At 34.5% G+C, this 16,827-nt stretch overlaps 2 protein-coding genes across 2 annotated transcripts; one reads left to right on the top strand and one right to left on the bottom strand.

The window, feature by feature from the left end:
- The first annotated feature begins 7,747 nt into the window (after nt 1–7,747).
- On the top strand, nt 7,748–11,051 carry LOC146932370 (Pentatricopeptide repeat (PPR) superfamily protein). Its single transcript, XM_085704026.1, has one exon. It carries the CDS (start codon nt 7,794–7,796, stop codon nt 9,567–9,569), a length of 1,776 nt encoding a protein of 591 aa, XP_085560152.1. The 5' UTR covers nt 7,748–7,793; the 3' UTR covers nt 9,570–11,051.
- LOC146932369 (putative ubiquitin-conjugating enzyme E2 24) lies at nt 9,776–16,174 on the bottom strand. Its single transcript, XM_085704025.1, has 9 exons — nt 15,888–16,174; nt 14,525–15,372; nt 12,832–14,285; nt 12,463–12,573; nt 11,710–12,144; nt 11,572–11,635; nt 10,838–10,977; nt 10,373–10,684; nt 9,776–10,268 (listed from the first exon to the last, which is right to left on the bottom strand). The coding sequence occupies exons 3-9, from the start codon at nt 14,272–14,274 to the stop codon at nt 10,035–10,037; spliced, it is 2,739 nt and encodes a 912-aa protein (XP_085560151.1). The 5' UTR covers nt 14,275–14,285; nt 14,525–15,372; nt 15,888–16,174; the 3' UTR covers nt 9,776–10,034.
- Between the last annotated feature and the right edge of the window lie 653 nt (nt 16,175–16,827).

Raw genomic sequence — 16,827 nt, 5'->3', positions numbered from 1 at the left:
TATTTTTTAATCTTAATCATGCGATTTTAGGTCCAGGTAATTTAAGGCTCAATTAAAAGTAAGTACAATACGATCAATAACTTTTCAGTCGGATCTCGAACTCAGATTCTCTTAAACGATTTGACCTTAATTTTATTAATCATTTAAGTTCAACTGCTTAATTAAAAAAGTGTTGTATATGAATTTATAAATACACCTCCTACTAATGAATCTTAAGCTATTTATCTTCCTGACTTTTGTTTCATCATTGTAGCCCAAAATGGGGGAAATCGTTGATAAAAAAAGAAAAAGAAAATAAAAGTCATCAAAGTATAGTTAAGGAGGAGGGAGTGGTTATGGTGCATAAGTAAAACTTATGCACCATGCATAAGCCCAGACCGGATCCGGCCCAGTAAACCAAGCCCAAACGAAAATTACTTTCTCCACCCGCGAAATTGCTTTCTCCACCATAATCATCACCTGTAACAACCTCCCGTCGCCTGTAACAAACTTCACCGGCACCGGCGAACATCATCACCGTCGTCGTTTTCCACCATCATCATCATCGTCGTCACTCACAATCTTCATCACCGTCGTCCTTTTCTGCGACTTCATCATCAACGTTCGATTCTTCCATCTTTTTTTCACCATAACCGCCACCGTAACCGTCAGTCGCCATAATCATCACCACCGCACTTCATCATCATCAAAATCACCTTCACGCAACCATTCTCAACTTCACGCAACCATCTTCTTCATCATTACGGTTGTAGAAACTGAACTTCAAAACTCAACAAAAATCAACAACACTCTTCAAAAATGAAATATAAACAGGTATGAACTTATCTTGAGAAGTTGAAATAATTAGAAAGTGTTTTGAAAGTGATTTTGTTAGTTAGAAACCATTTCTGTTTTGTTATTATTAGTTAGAAAACCTAGATTGACATTCTAATTTCGAATTGGGGAAAATGAAGTCAAATTAATGGTTTCAGAGTGATTAAATGTGGTGATTATAGTATGTTTTGTTTAAAAATTATGCCAAAACCATTTACCTGTGTAAATGGTTTCTGAGATTTTCACTATGAAACCATTTTCCTGTGGAAATGGTTTCAAAGTGTTAAGTTGGTTCAATTATAGTGTTGTTGTTGTTTGTTTGTTCATGATGTAAATTGATCATGTAGATCTTGTTACTATTGGAAAATTGATCATGTAGATCTTGTTCATGATGTAAGTAGGTTCAATTATAGTGTTGTTGTTGTACTTTGTAAACACTTGTGCTGAGGAAATATGGTAAAACCATTGTGCTGAGCAAATGGTTTTGGTCAGTTGTACTCCAAAACCATTGTGCTGAGCAAATGGTTTTGGTCAGTTGTACTCCAAAACAATTGTCTGTAAATTGATCATGTAGATCTTGTTACTATTGGAAAATTGTTCATGTAGATCTTGTTCATGATGTAAGTTGATTCAATTATAGTGTTGTTGTTGTACTTTGTAAGCACTTGTGCTGACCAAATGGTTTTGGTAAACTCTGGAAAATATGCTAAAACCATTGTGCTGAGCAAATGGTTTTGATCAGTTGTACTCCAAAACCATTGGCCTGTGAAAATGGTTTTGGTGAGTAATAAGCTAAATTCATACTCCATCAGTTTTCAATCAAGTAAAATTCAGTTTACTTCAGTTTTATAGCATAAGTTTTATAGAATCAGTTTTCAATTCAATGATCCTTTACTTCAGTTTTGTGTTTTATAGCATCAGTTTACTTCTGAAGTTTTAACAGTAATTTTCAATGATTCAACCATAAGCTTTGTATGTAAAACCATTGGCCTGTGGATATGGTTTTGGTAAGTTATACTCCAAAACCATTGGCCTGTGGATATGATTTTGGTGAGTAATCATCAGTTTTATAGCATTGAGCTAATAAATCACAGATTGAATATTCACATTGAGATAAAAACATCACATATTGAATATTCACATTGAAATAACAACATCACAGGTTGAATGATTCAAATCTGTGATTTTATCTCAGATTGAATGAGTTAAAAATCACAGATAAAAACATCACAGATTGAATGAGCTAAAACTGATGATTACTCCAAAACAATTGGCAATGATTCAATCTAGTACAATTCAGTTTACTTGAGTTTTATAGCTTGAGTTTTATAGCATCAATTTTCAATTCAATGATCCTTTACTTCAATTTTATAGAATCAGTTTTCGATTCAATGATTCAACAGTAATTTTGTATATTCAACAGTAATTTTCACAGATTGCATCGAATTAATTGAATAAATCGAATTAAGAGAATAACTCGCCGGATAATTACGTCGGAGTGAATAACGTCGGAGAAGGTGAGTAATACGTCGCAGAGAAAGATGAGAATCACGTCGGAGTGAATAATCACGGCTAAGAATCAAGTTGCAGATTCGAGAAACAGTGAGAATAGCGGTGCCGGCGATGGATTTCTGAATCGGAAGAATCAAGATGGAGAAAGCGAGTAAGGGTGAATAACGTCGAATAGAAGGATGAGTAAGGGAAGAATCACGTCGAAGAAGCAAGCGACGCTGAGAATCACGTCGGAATGGCAAGAAACCGGTGAGAAACCGGTTAGAATCTTGATTGCGCCGGCGACGGAATATGGAAACGGTGAAATTCTCGATCTGGAAAGGGAAGAAACGCTGTAGCAAGCAGAAAGCATAAGATTAAAACACGTGTACAAAATCCGACGGTTATGATATATTTGGGCTGAAGCATCAGATTATAACACATGTCCTTGATCTAATGGTTCAAATTGGCTTATGCATGGTGCATATAAATATCCTTATGCATAATAACTTGTGCCTAAGGAGGATACCCAATCAAGTTTAACATTGAAATTTAAAATTGTTGGTAATGCTAAAGACACAATGAAGAAACAAGGGCACATTAAGCAAAATTGCCACATTGTTATTAGAACATCATGAAAGAAACATAAACTACTGATAAATAAACACATCCTTAAACATAATTCAAAATTCAACTTGCACATGTATAGTGCCAGGATTTTGGATGGGTTGGATTGATGAAACTCTTCTTGATGTACTTTTCATGTAACTCTACTATGGCCATCTTTGATGCTTTCCAAGAAGAGAAAAGTTTTTCATATATTGGTGTATCTTCTCTTTTGAACTTGCTGCGACCATTAATCCTTGGTGGAATTAGCACTAACCTCTCCAAATTTATTGCTCTTTGCAAAACCATCTTTGCCAACTCAAGTTCAGAAGGCAGACACTTAAAATTTCTTAACACTACAACTTTGAGTTGAATAAATCTGTGATTACAATTATCAAGTTGAGGTTTCTGGTGCTCTTGCCAAATCCTTCCAAGATCAAATTGATAATTATTTAGCTGCACGTATAATTCAAAGTCAAGCTCAAAGACTAAAAAAACAACATAAATTACTGAGAGATTAAAGTTTGTGCTTATATTATATATCCATTTTTTTATTTAGTTTAATTTTTAAACTCTATTTTCAAAAGAATGGTTTTACTTCAATGTTAAAACTGTGTGTGTCATATTTAACTTTATTTTTGCTATTTTACTTTTCATATATTTTATTTTTCATTCATTATTTTAATTTTATTTTTTTACGACATACAATAGTAAAAATATGTTTCTATATATTTATTCAAGATTGCAAGCGGTTTTACCTAGTTAGAATTACTCAATTATCCCTTAAAGATTCGAATGTCAGGGGATTTCTCTGACACCAAAAGACAATTTTATGGATTGGTTGAGATCTAGGGTTTGTGTGTGTAAATCTTAGAAAAAAAAAATAGTCTTAAATTTTAGATTCATATCAATCAATAATTAATAGTTATTGTTAACTAATTAGTTGAGAATGAATTAGTAGTACTCACATCAATGAAGAGTGATACCAAGGATGGACAATTTTTTAGAAACATAGTGATATGATATGGATTGCAAAATATCCCCCCATTCATAAACAGTTGAAGCTCCCTCATATTCACAAAACAATATTGGATTTCTTGAAATACCCCATGAGGAATCCTTGCAGCTACGCCCTGAAATTACAAGGTACAATAATTTTACATATTAATAAATATATTAATTGGTAATAATAATAATAAATGTATATAGACATACAACATTCTATAATTTATACATATACCTCAATAATCACAGGTGTGATGGTAAGAATGGAGACATGAGAGAGATCTTTGACCAGAGCTTCCACCATACTAGGTTGTATGTACTTTTTGGAAGGTGTAAAGTAAAAGAAAGCCTCGTACAATTGCACCCCTTGAACAATTCGAATTGTTGAAAATTTTCCATGATAAAAAATTGAATGAAGAGTTGGTGAATCAATTTCAATCTCTTTCAAATCTCCGCAGCTAGCAATTCTTAATTTTTTGAAATGTCTGTTTTCTCTAGCAATTAAGTTCAGTTTTTTAACTGTAGAGCATTTAATCAAATCAATACTTTCAAGCATTTTACAATGCTCAATCAGCGCATGAAACATACCTTCAGTGATGGGGATCTTACACAGACTTAGAGTATGCAGAAATTGCAAGCCACTCAGAACCTCTGGTAACTGAATCTTACATTTAATCAATTTTAGTGTTTTTAACTTGTGTAGTGCGTTAAAAACACTAGATTCTATTGTGAAACTAGGTAGGAAAAAATGCAACTCAAGATCTTCTAGATCCTTTTGGGTGCATATTTGCAGCCATTTGTTAAGCAAAGCTTTGATCCCAACAGGATCGATATGTAACATAAACGTTTTAATTTCATTACCTTCATGCGAATTAAATAAGTGATCAACAATCGCAACCAAATTTTGTTGACCGTATTGTAAATGGAAGTCTCTACCAAACAAGAATCGACGATTATGACGCCATGATCCTTTGCACCTCGGGGATCCAGTTGATGCAGCTACAATTGCATTTTTGATTGGTAACAAAGTGAAAATGGTATAAATGATATCGCCTGGAAGATAATCAGGTGAATCGATTTTGGTTTTTTTTGCTTCAACTATTGGGTTTTGAGTTTCGAAACTGGCCATTAGTAAAGAGACAATAAAAAACAATGAAGAAAGGAACATGACACAATTGAATTTCAAGTGCATACCGCTAAACTTAAAATACGATGAGTGAACAACATCTACTTATTTGAATTTATAGACCAGAATTCTCAAAAAACGACAAAAATATTAAATAGGAGAGATGAGAAAATACGTTTCTTACAACTACTTTTCAACAAAATTATAATATTTTAATCAAAGAATTATTTGACCCAAATAAATTATTAAGGATTAAATTCAATAAATTATTAAGGATTAAATTCATATACACATAATCTATATCTATACTATATATATAAAAAAAAGCTCATTTCAGCTCTTTTGGGCTGCATTTTCACTTTCAAAAAATGCCCTTAATTTTCAATATAAATAACACATGTAACAAATAGATAAACATAAATTTAAATATTAAAAAAATGTAACAAACAAACACGATATGAATATATATATATATATATATATATATATATATATATATATATATATGGGATTTGCTAGAACACACCCACTAGTTTTTATGTGGGAGTGTTTTAGCAAAGCTACACCTTAGGGTGTATTTAACCACTTTTTAGTTATTCATTTGCTAAAATACTCCTTCTAAAAAGTAAGTGGGTGTATCCTAGCAAACCCCTATAGGATTTGCTAGAACACACCCACTTGTTTTTGTTAAAAGGTGTGTTATAGCAACATACACCTTAAGGTGTATTTATTAACTTTTTAGTTATAACTTGCTAAAACACTCCCACATAAAAACTAGTGGGTGTGTTCTAGCAAACCCCTATATATATATATATATATGTCTGTTTTTTTTTTCTTTCTTCCCTTTATAATTTAAAAAGTGTAACAAACTAGATAGAATATTTATACTTACTTTTTCATTTTCTCAATTATACCCTTAAATAATTTTTTCTATAATAAAAATTGTTCTTGGTGTCATTAACAATATTATATTATATTTTGTTATATTGTTTATGTCATTGAAATAGATTTTTTTTTTGACAATCATGTCATTGAAATAGATAATCATGGTTAGTTTGGTTTCTTATAACTTAAAAGCAACAAACATTTATATTTTTAATTTTAATCCAAATAAAAATTTCATAAAAAAACACTGTTCATAATTTTCAAATCTTAATACAATAAAAAGAACGGAAAGACGGTTCACTAGTTATATATAAAGAAAATAACTGCTTTTAACTCTTTTGGGCTGACTTTTTCTCTTTCCAAAAATACCCACAATTTTCAATACAAATAACACATGTAACAAATAGATAAAAATACATTTAAATATTAAAAAAATGTAACAAACACAATATAAATATATATGTTTGATTTTTTTCTTTCTTTTTTCATTTAAAAAATGTAACAAACTAAATGAGTATATTTATACTTACTTTTTCATTATCCCAATTATACCCTTAAACAACTTTTTCTATATTAAAGATCGTTGTTGGTGTCATTAAAAAAAATTAAATTATATATTTTTTTGTTCTATTGTTGGTGTCATTGAAATAAATAATCATGATTAGCTTTATTTGTTTTTTTTTTTTGACAAAAATAGTTTGGTTTTTTTGGTGGTGGTTGGTGGTGGTCGGGGTTTGAACCCTGACCTTGCATATTTTATGCATTGTCCAACCAACTGAGCTAAACTCATAAGGACAAAAATAAAAAAATATAATTAATTTGAAAGCAATTTGTTATAACTTGAAAACAACAAACATTTATATTATTAATTTTAACTCAAATCAAAATTTCATAAAAAAAACACCATTAATAATTTTCACGTTCCAAATCAAAATTTCATAAAAAAAACTATTAATAATTTTCAAACGTTAGCGCAATAAAAAGAGTGGAAAGACGGGCACATGACCGTGTTTTCGCTAGCGTTTTATAATAAATGTTTCCCATTAACACATCTCCTCCTACGACCAAACAGATAAATTCTTGTGTAGAAACGCACTTAACACTTGTCATTTACAAACAATGAATAATTATGTGTCACACTCTTATTCATCGTTTGTAAATGACAAGTGTTAAGTGCGTTTCTACAGAAGAATTTCTCTAGGAAACTTTGGCTTTAATTCCAATTCCAACAAAATCTTCCACATAGTTTGTGTTAAACCTATGAAGCCTCGATACTTCAAAATGGACGACGTATCGTATCCCCTGCGTATCCTGTACCGATACCTGCCCCCGATATTTCCCAATTAATGTTAACTAAAATAATTTAACTCTTGGGTACTGATGCGTTCTTTTTTGGATATAGTACTTCTTTTTTGGATCGATAAAGTATAACACTAACGGATATAGTATAGCATTGATGGTGCTCTTTTTGGGATATATTGTATATGTAATTGACTAATCATCACTCTCTTAATCGTCAATATTATTTATATTTATGTTGATGTGCTACGAGCCTATGACTGGTTTCTTTTGTTTGTTAATATATTTGCATATTAAAAAAATGGTTACAATTGTATTTTTTTGAGGGAAAAAATGGTTACAATTGTATTGTACATTTAATTATAATTTTTATTTTTTTTATTAACTTATCCCAGCCGTATCGTATCTTGATTTTCAAGAAAATTTCCGTATGCAGTATCATATCCGTATTGTATATCTGTATCCTGGCTTCACATGTTAAAATGTATATCTGTATCCTGGCTTCACATGTTAAAACAAAGAACCATGTTTTTCTTTGCTTTTCTTCTTTTCTTCTTCTTCTTCTTCAATGGAAGAATACAAAGAGCGGGAAGAGCAAAAACAAAGACAAAGATCAAAATCTGCGGAATACGAAGCAGTGATACGTGCTGGCCCACACATTCGACCTCTCCAACAAGCTCATGCTCATCTCCTTGTCTCCGGTCGTCACCGTAGTCGTGCCCTCCTCACCAAACTCCTCACTCTCTCTTGCGCCGCCGGTTCCATCGCCTACACCCGCCGTCTCTTCCTCTCCGTCACCGACCCCGATTCCTTTCTCTTTAATTCCCTCATCAAAGCCTCTTCCCAGCACGGTTTCTCCCTCGACACCGTTCTTTTCTACCGTCGCATGCTTTCTTCCCCTCACAAACCTTCTTCCTACACTTTCACTTCCGTTTTCAAAGCATGTGCTCATCTTTCCGCTCTTAAACTCGGAACCGTTCTTCATTCTCATGTTTTCGTTTCTGGGTTTGGTTCTAATCCATTTGTACAAGCTGCAATTGTTGCTTTTTATGCTAAATCAAGTGCATTGTGTGTTGCACGTAAGGTGTTTGATAAAATGCCTCAACGGAGTGTTGTTGCTTGGAACACGATGATTTCGGGTTATGAACAAAACGGGCTTGTGAATGAAGCGATGGCACTGTTTAGGAAGATGAATGAATTCGGGGTTCGTCCGGACTCTGCAACTTTTGTTTCTGTGTCATCGGCTTGTTCTCAGATTGGGTCTCTTGAATTGGGGTGTTGGGTGTATGATAGTATTGTTAGTAATGGGATTCCTGTCAATGTGATTCTTGGTACGTCATTGATAAACATGTTTTCGAGGTGTGGTGATGTAAGAAGAGCGCGTGCAGTTTTTGATTCGATTAGTGAAGGGAATGTTATAGCTTGGACGGCTATGATATCTGGGTATGGTATGCATGGTTATGGTGTTGAAGCAATGGAGCTTTTCTACAAAATGAAAAAAGCAAGGGGGCTTGCTCCTAATACTGTTACTTTTGTCGCTGTTTTATCTGCATGTGCTCATGCAGGGCTAATACGTGAAGGGAGGCAAGTTTTTGCAAGCATGAGACAAGAGTATGGCGTGGTTCCTGGACTGGAGCATCATGTTTGTATGGTTGATATGCTTGGGAAGGCTGGGTTGCTAACTGAAGCATATCAATTCATTAAGGAACTTAGTCTTGTGGAGCATGTTCCGGCAGTGTGGACTGCAATGCTTGGTGCTTGCAAGATGCATAAGAATTACGATCTTGGGGTGCAAGCTGCTCAGCATCTCATTTCCTTAGAGCCAGAGAATCCTAGCAATTATGTATTGCTTTCTAATATGTATGCATTGGCTGGAAGAATGGATAGAGTGGAATCTGTTAGAAATGTAATGATCCAAAGAGGTATTAAAAAGCAAGCGGGTTATAGCTCTATCGATGTCAACAATAAAACTTATCTTTTTAGAATGGGTGACAAGGCTCATCCTGAGACCAATGAGATTTATCAGTATTTGGACGAGCTGATGTGGAGGTGCAAGGAAGCGGGTTATGCACCGATTCCTGAATCAGCTATGCACGAGTTGGAAGAAGAAGAGAGGGAGTATGCCCTCAGGTACCATAGTGAGAAGCTTGCAGTAGCATTTGGGCTGATGAAAACTAGTCATGGAACGGCGCTCAAGATTGTCAAGAACCTTAGGATATGTGAAGACTGTCATTCAGCAATTAAGTTCATCTCTGTTGTGACAAATAGAGAGATAATTATCCGTGATAAGCTTCGTTTTCATCATTTCAGAGAAGGCTCGTGTTCTTGTTTAGATTATTGGTGATGGGTGCATTAATCTGATTAATCAGAGATAATTTTGAAAACAATCTCTGAAGAGAATGAATAAGCATGCGTGGGGAATATTATAACATCACATGTGAAACAAAGGTTGCAAGAGTGGTTAACATATATGTGTTACGAATAGTTACCGAATCATGCTTCACTAAACTCTCCAACACTACTTTAAATGTCATAAAACAGACATCATCGTTAAACAGATGGAAAGACACATCAGTCATATCATTCCAATCAATGTATCTCTTATTTCATATGTTACATGGACAAGCCTTTATATGATACATAATCACACCACAACGTCTAATCATAGAAGTACAAAATCAAGAGATTGGTGTTCCAACAAGCTTAAAATTGATATGATACAGACACATGTAAACATATTGATATCACACATAAGTTTGGAATATATTGGTCGGGAAACTTTAAAGTTACTCTCAATGTAGTAGATAAGTTATTCTTGCAGCTCAACAAACTGACTGGAATCAATTCCCTTGTCACAAAAGGCTTCTACAAGCTTGGGGAAGAGCTTAGCAAGCATTATTTTAAATCCTGCAGAAGTCCCCTTCTGGTTTTCATGTTCAGTTTTTCCACATCCAATGGAAGCGCCTTCAAGATATGCTTTACAAGCCAAAAGTATATGTTTGGAGCGCTTTTCGAAGTGCTCTTCCACCAGTGCCTCAAAATGCTGCATCAGACATCATTATCAGTTACAAGTTCATTCATACAATTGTATTCAAAATAAACCTTATTTTCATGGGAGGAACTAAAGTATAGATGTGGTAATTTTACCTTGGGTGGCTTTCGTAATAGATACAACATAGATTTGGCTGTGACAAGGAAAGCATTCTCATTATAGCTCACAGAATTTTTCTCTCCCTCAGCTCTACCTATTTGTTGGTCATAACCAGCCTCATTAAAGTAAGGCTTCTCATTAAGGACAAGAGCCTGTAGAGAGAGAAGAACTTGAAGAATAGTGGAGGTTCCAGGATTCCACACTTCAGAGCCTGCGCCTGTCCAAGTATTTAGGAGACTCAGACAGATTTTCCCTGATTCATATAAATTAGGATTTAAGCGGAGCCCGCCAGAATTGTAGTGCACCATCTGCATTCAACCATCACGTTGACAACATCAGGGTTTGTTTCAGAGTTAGAGTTTTTATCTAGTGATCTTTGAACATAAGCGAAGGGCCTTATAAACAATGGTGCTGGAAAAAAAAAAAACTACAAGCACTGCAAACTACACTTAAAAGCTTACAGGTGGTTCGTTAGGATACTCCGGAGGGAAACATATATCAAAGAAGAACAACCCGTCATGATACGGAGTTCCAGTTGCACCAACAATTACTGCTCGCATGAGATCCATTCTTTCTTCAAACACACGAACATAAATAGAGTCTGTTTGGGTCAATAGAGACTGTAAGTGCATTTACAGAAATTGTTATGAACAATTTAAAGCTTTCTTTAACAAATTCCATTTTCATTAGTATATCAAATAATTAACGCTTAGGTTACTTATTTAAAGATTGTTTCCAGATAAAATCTTAAATGGCCCTCGGTACAAACATGCATACATTTTACATCAATTAAACTTGTGAACTCTCACTTTTAAAAGATTGAGCTTTGACAATTTTCCATTTCTATTTCCAACTACCACCAATTTTGTTTATATTTTTCAATCCTAATATCCCCAAAATCAAATTCTGGTTTCTAATTTCATCTTTATTATTTAGGCTTGTGCTGTGGCAATGGATAAAAAATATAACAACATATACCATGCCATCTTGCCATATACATTCTCACTCAAAATGGATTTCCTTTTTAAAATGGCTAAGAGACCCGTGTCTCCGGTGACGGTGACTCATGTAATTTCCTAATTCGAGTTTAAGCATCATATAACAATAACGACTGCTACAGAAAGGCTTCTCATGGAGAAATAAGTATATAAAACAGGGTGATTAATAAAAAAAAAAAGAAAGATAAAGTATGTACCCGGAAGACTTCTCTCAAGGATGCTCCATTCTTGTTGAACCTTTTTCACCCAACCTTTTTTTACCTATAAATCAAAGAAAACCGTTAGCCTACTAATATATCAATGTAGTATGTCACATTATAGGATCGATTTTTAACCTGCAATGTTGACAATTCTTTTCCCTCATCAAAAAAATGGTGGTCCTCAGAACAACTTTCTATAACATCAAACTGCTTAAACTGGTTTGAACTGTTGCTTTCTAAAGAAAGCAGAAAATCATTCTTGTCATGGATCCTAATAACTTCTGGATATGAAGTTCTGTCTTCAGTAGATTGCAACTCATCCGTTGGATGTGGTTCAATGCAGAAATTACAAGTTTCCAAATCTTTCTTATCAGGATAATCTGATTCGTTATCCATTTCAAATTTAGGCACTGAGGAAAATGCTCCTGAAATGGAAGTTCCACCAAGTGTTTGGAATATGCTGGATTTAATACTGGAAAAAAGTTCAAAGGCCGCTCGAGGAAGGAAAAAGGAACTACACTCAAGATTCTGTTCCAAATTCTCTTTTCTACCATCACCACTTAACAAGTCCTGAACATTAAACATCACATTCAGTTTATATTGGGCACATGCATTTGGTAAGCTCTACTCAGAAATTAATCTTTGAAAAAAACGGATTTAGGATGATAAGAATGCTGATAATTTCCTCATTTAAAATTGAAAATGAATTTGGAAGTTCCTATATTAGTACATTTTCTCTATATATATTAACCTGTCTTTTGATTATAGTTTCCAAGCTGAGATTTCTATGTCTGACATATAGCAGTTAAATAATATACATGTATACACACGAATCACATATGAATGTACACTGAGATACAGAACAGACAGAAAAGATATTGCTCTTACCTTTCCCTTCTTATCAGAAGGTAGACTTCCGCGTTCAATCATCTCTTGAGGAGCAGGGGTTACAGTTGCACCTTCGTGTTTATCAATCCGAAAAATTTCATAAGGCGGAACCTGTTTGGAAAAACAAATATCATTCATGCATTACTTCATATGAAAAGATACAAATTAATGCAGAAAACACAATAGAAAATAAGATACAACATTGGCGCAATCCAAGTTCAGTAGGATCATTCAATATGAATGTACAATACGCAATGCAAGTTCCATGGTTCTAATATTATGTTACCATTACCATCAAATCCATACTTTGACTATATGTGGACACATATTTACATAACTGCACTATATTTACAGAAAATCATGGCATACCTTGGTTGTGAAACCAGTAGCCAATTTCACCTCCACATCACCATCTTTGAAACCAATAACAGTGCCAACACAGCGCAGGTAACAGTCATCAGGGAAGTCATCTTGATAATTCATTTGGTTCCCATTTTTAAGAGCAGCCTCCGCATTCATGTCATTACCCGACTTTTCTGTATCTTTATCAGCTTGGTAACCAAACTGTTTTTGAGCCGCCTTGAACATAATATCACCAAAAAAACAGGAGTAATCTGGGTGCTCAACTAGTTCGTAGGCACTCACAGTTTCCTCCATTTCGTCTCCATCCAAACTATTCGGTTTGGACATGGAAACAGTTTTCCATTGTACCTTTACAGTATGCTCCTTCGCATCCACACACTGGACAACACCCCATCTTTTACTGCCAGGCTTAAGAGGATCGTAAGAAACACCTTTTTCCAGTACAAACTGATGAGGCCAAAATTCATGTGTGTTTATAACATTCACTGGGAGTAAACTCTCTGGATTTAATCCCAAACTATGTTCACCATTTTGCCACAAAATGTCAACTTTGGTCTTTATCTTCCCAATTATAAAAAATTCCCCAATACAAGAGTTAACAAGGTTTCTTCCCTGACTCTTACACCCTCTTGTCATACTCATAGTAAGACTTCGTGTGGGTGCATGTTGAACAGTCTGTTCCTCTTGGTCTGCAACCATGCACCAGTCACCAAGCTGCCAGTTTGCGTGTGAAAAGCACGACAACACGGTCAGGTTTTTGGAATCTTGCCAGCATGGTGGAGCATCCACAGTCAAATTGCTATCCGAAAGAACAGAAGCGAGCCAGTTAACACACACCAAACTTGCATCGACAGCACAAACAGTTCCTTCATCTTGATTGTCTCTCCAAGTTCCACATAGCCATCCTGCTGATTTAGAAGCGTTGTAGGACTTAACCTTTACTCTCTGCCCTGGATAGTATGGACACTGCGAATCTTCTGGAAATTTACGAGTCAATGGCAAAACCTTTTCTCTTTCTAAGGCAATGATATCGGATTTAGCTCCATCGTCAAACAATACAGTAACTTTGTCCACAACCCTTTGAGCCCGACCGAGCCATGGCCCCTTAGTTACATAATCACCTTCTGAAATGGACCGAATCTTCGAAAGTTTGTCCGAGTTTACATTTTTTAATACCTTTCCTTTAACATTTTCCAAGTCCACAAACAAATCAACACTTGTCACCCTTCCCATCTGTCCACTTGGATCTGACACGGAGCAGACCACATCACCATGAACAAAAGTTCTCTCAAATGAGAGAAAATCATCAATCTTCCCAATGCTTTCCTCTAAACTTGATAATATGCTCTGAGCTTGACCACCATATTGAAAATCAATTTCTTCTTGATCCTCACTACTGCTGCTGTCACTGGAACTCTCCCATTCCGAATCACTACTCATAGCATCCATCAATTATATGCCTGTCACAATATTTTGATACTAAAGTCATAAAAATACAGTAAAGTATCATGCCGACGCAACAATAGAGAGGAAACTAGTCCAAGTACAGTGAATGAGAGCTATGCGTGAAACAAGTAAATTAGTAATCTATTTTCCTTATTTGAAATTGATGATATGCATAGTTTAGAATGGGTGACAAAATTTTAACATACATATAGATGAACATTAGAAGTAAATAAGGATTCGAGAACATGCTAACCTTCTCAAGCAAATTGAAGCATCAAACTGCAGTGTCTGCACTGTAATTGCAAGTATGCTGATGATAGCTTCAATGGATAGATGTGTATAATGAAAATATATATATATTTCTGATTGATTTTTTTTTTTTTTTTGTCACAGATAGTCAGTATCCCCGAAAGATTATCTCGACTAGACGACTACTGAAACCAGAGATCTGATGCCAAAGAAGATTTGCCCGCCAGGATAATAGGAACCAATCAAGGACTCCAAAGTGCCAAAGGAGATATGCCCAATTGCGAATGAAATATTTCACAGAACGAAACACTTCAAACAACAAATATAAACTAGCTAGTAGCTACAATTATCAGATGATTTTTTTGTCTATTTTTTCTCGGTTTCGCAGGGTAGCTTGTTGGAAGGAAAAGTTCTAGTGCTAGATGAAGCAGTAGAAGATAGTTACAAGATGCCAAAGGAGATTTGCCTCCAGAATAGGTGGAGTTCTAAGAGTGACTTCTGAATGGTAATATTTTATAAGATAAGGAAAAAATGTTTCTCATATACTTTTACTACCTGAATCCAACCAAAGGAAGTTCAGTAACTTTTGCCAAAGGAGATTTGTCCAGTACACAGGAATCTTCAAACATACATGAATAGCAGAAAGGAATGAAAATTTTCTTTTCCGAGATTGCCAAAGGAAATTTGCCCGCACTCAAAGCCTAAAATTCTCTATCAGGTTTATTTGGTACCAAGGGAGAATGGTCAATATTTAATCAGGAATTCTTAGCCATTCAACAGAAATATATTCTGCTTCTTGATTCACAGCAAGTAGGCAAAAGGGCTTCAATAACCACATCATTTCTATTGAACCTGAAACAAAAGAACAAATTAAGATGCATGCAGATCAATATTATAATTTAATACAAATCTATTCTAGAAACCAGCTTTGTTGGGACATCATTGTGAAGAACTAATAGGTGTTTTGCACCACAATTTTCATGAAAAAGATTGATAAAAACAAAATTTCCACAGTCCCTAGTTGATATATGAAAAAGGACAGAGGGAAACAAGGAGTAAAACTTGTTGATAGAAAACATTTTTTTTTTGCTTGTCAAATTAATCACAACTTTGTTGCTTTAATTGGAAGCAAAATCCCAAAAACATGCCTTTAGATTTTATTCAACCTTGGAATTCTTATGAAATCACCTCTTCTAACATAATCATCTTATATGGAAATCAACTTTGTTGAATCCACAACTATCAAGTACCAAACCATACATAGCATTAGAAAGAATCTATTAATCTCTAAAACAAATAAACCAAAGTTAAAAGAAAACAGGATAAATTTGCAGTGGAAGGGAAAGCAAGAACCATATGATATACACCTTTGAAATGGTTGGACCAGCATAAGCTAGTAAAGGTATGCACCAAAGAAACTCCATTATTTGCTGTCAGCTTCAAAAAAAATAAAAAAAAAACTACCAAGAATTTGTTAAGGGTAAATATTTGAAGAGGGAAGAGGTAGGTGTTGTTCAAATAGGCTTAGTTCCAATTCCAGTTCCACCATCTTCTTCCACATCACCACCAAGCTTTGGAACCATTGCAAGGAGGAGACACTCTTTTCGAAATGCTAAGGCTTCAGTGTTTGTATAGTGAATGAAGCCTTTTTCTTACACTTACTCATAAATAGGGTGACTATTTAAACCTACCAACAGAAAAGAATATACTACATAGTATCTGACTCAAAAAACTAGGAGACAGTTAGTGTATATTTACCCTTTTGCCCTCCTTAACTTTCACACAAAGTGTCCTAATTTTCAATGCGTAATTTAGTCTAGCTGTATTCTATAATTGTGGGCGGCTAATTGTTCCTCAAACCTTGCCCAAGGCCGAGCGACCCATCATGTCCATAGCCTCCCAAGCACGAGGTTTTGTAAGAGTGAAGTGCTTGAATAGTCTTTTAAGATGCGTTAGTATCTTAATTATTATGTTAGTATTTTTTTTTTCATTGTTAAGACTTGAACATTGACTTGAACTTTTAACTCTTAAACTCCTTTAATCCCTCTGCTTAAACTAGTTGAGCTACGCAACCCCCTTCGACAAATATGAGTTGATTTTACTTATAATTTATTCTGACGGGAGTAATACTTGTCAATTTTGAAATGAAATTTCCTTTTGATAATAATAGTTTTCTTTTTCTATCTCATGCAGTTGTTTCATATATAATTATTAACTTAACAACATTAAGTTGGTCGAAGTGGAATTGGATCAGATATTTGTTGCAATGCCTCATATTTGAGTTGAATGAAAAAAAATAGGGAATCT

This window comes from Medicago sativa, chromosome 4, assembly GCF_051527215.1.
Source record: "Medicago sativa cultivar Bolivia chromosome 4, Bolivia_mono, whole genome shotgun sequence".
Taxonomy (NCBI): domain Eukaryota; kingdom Viridiplantae; phylum Streptophyta; class Magnoliopsida; order Fabales; family Fabaceae; genus Medicago; species Medicago sativa.
Note: the sequence above shows the minus strand (reverse complement) of the source record. Positions and strands in the feature narration are given on the sequence as shown.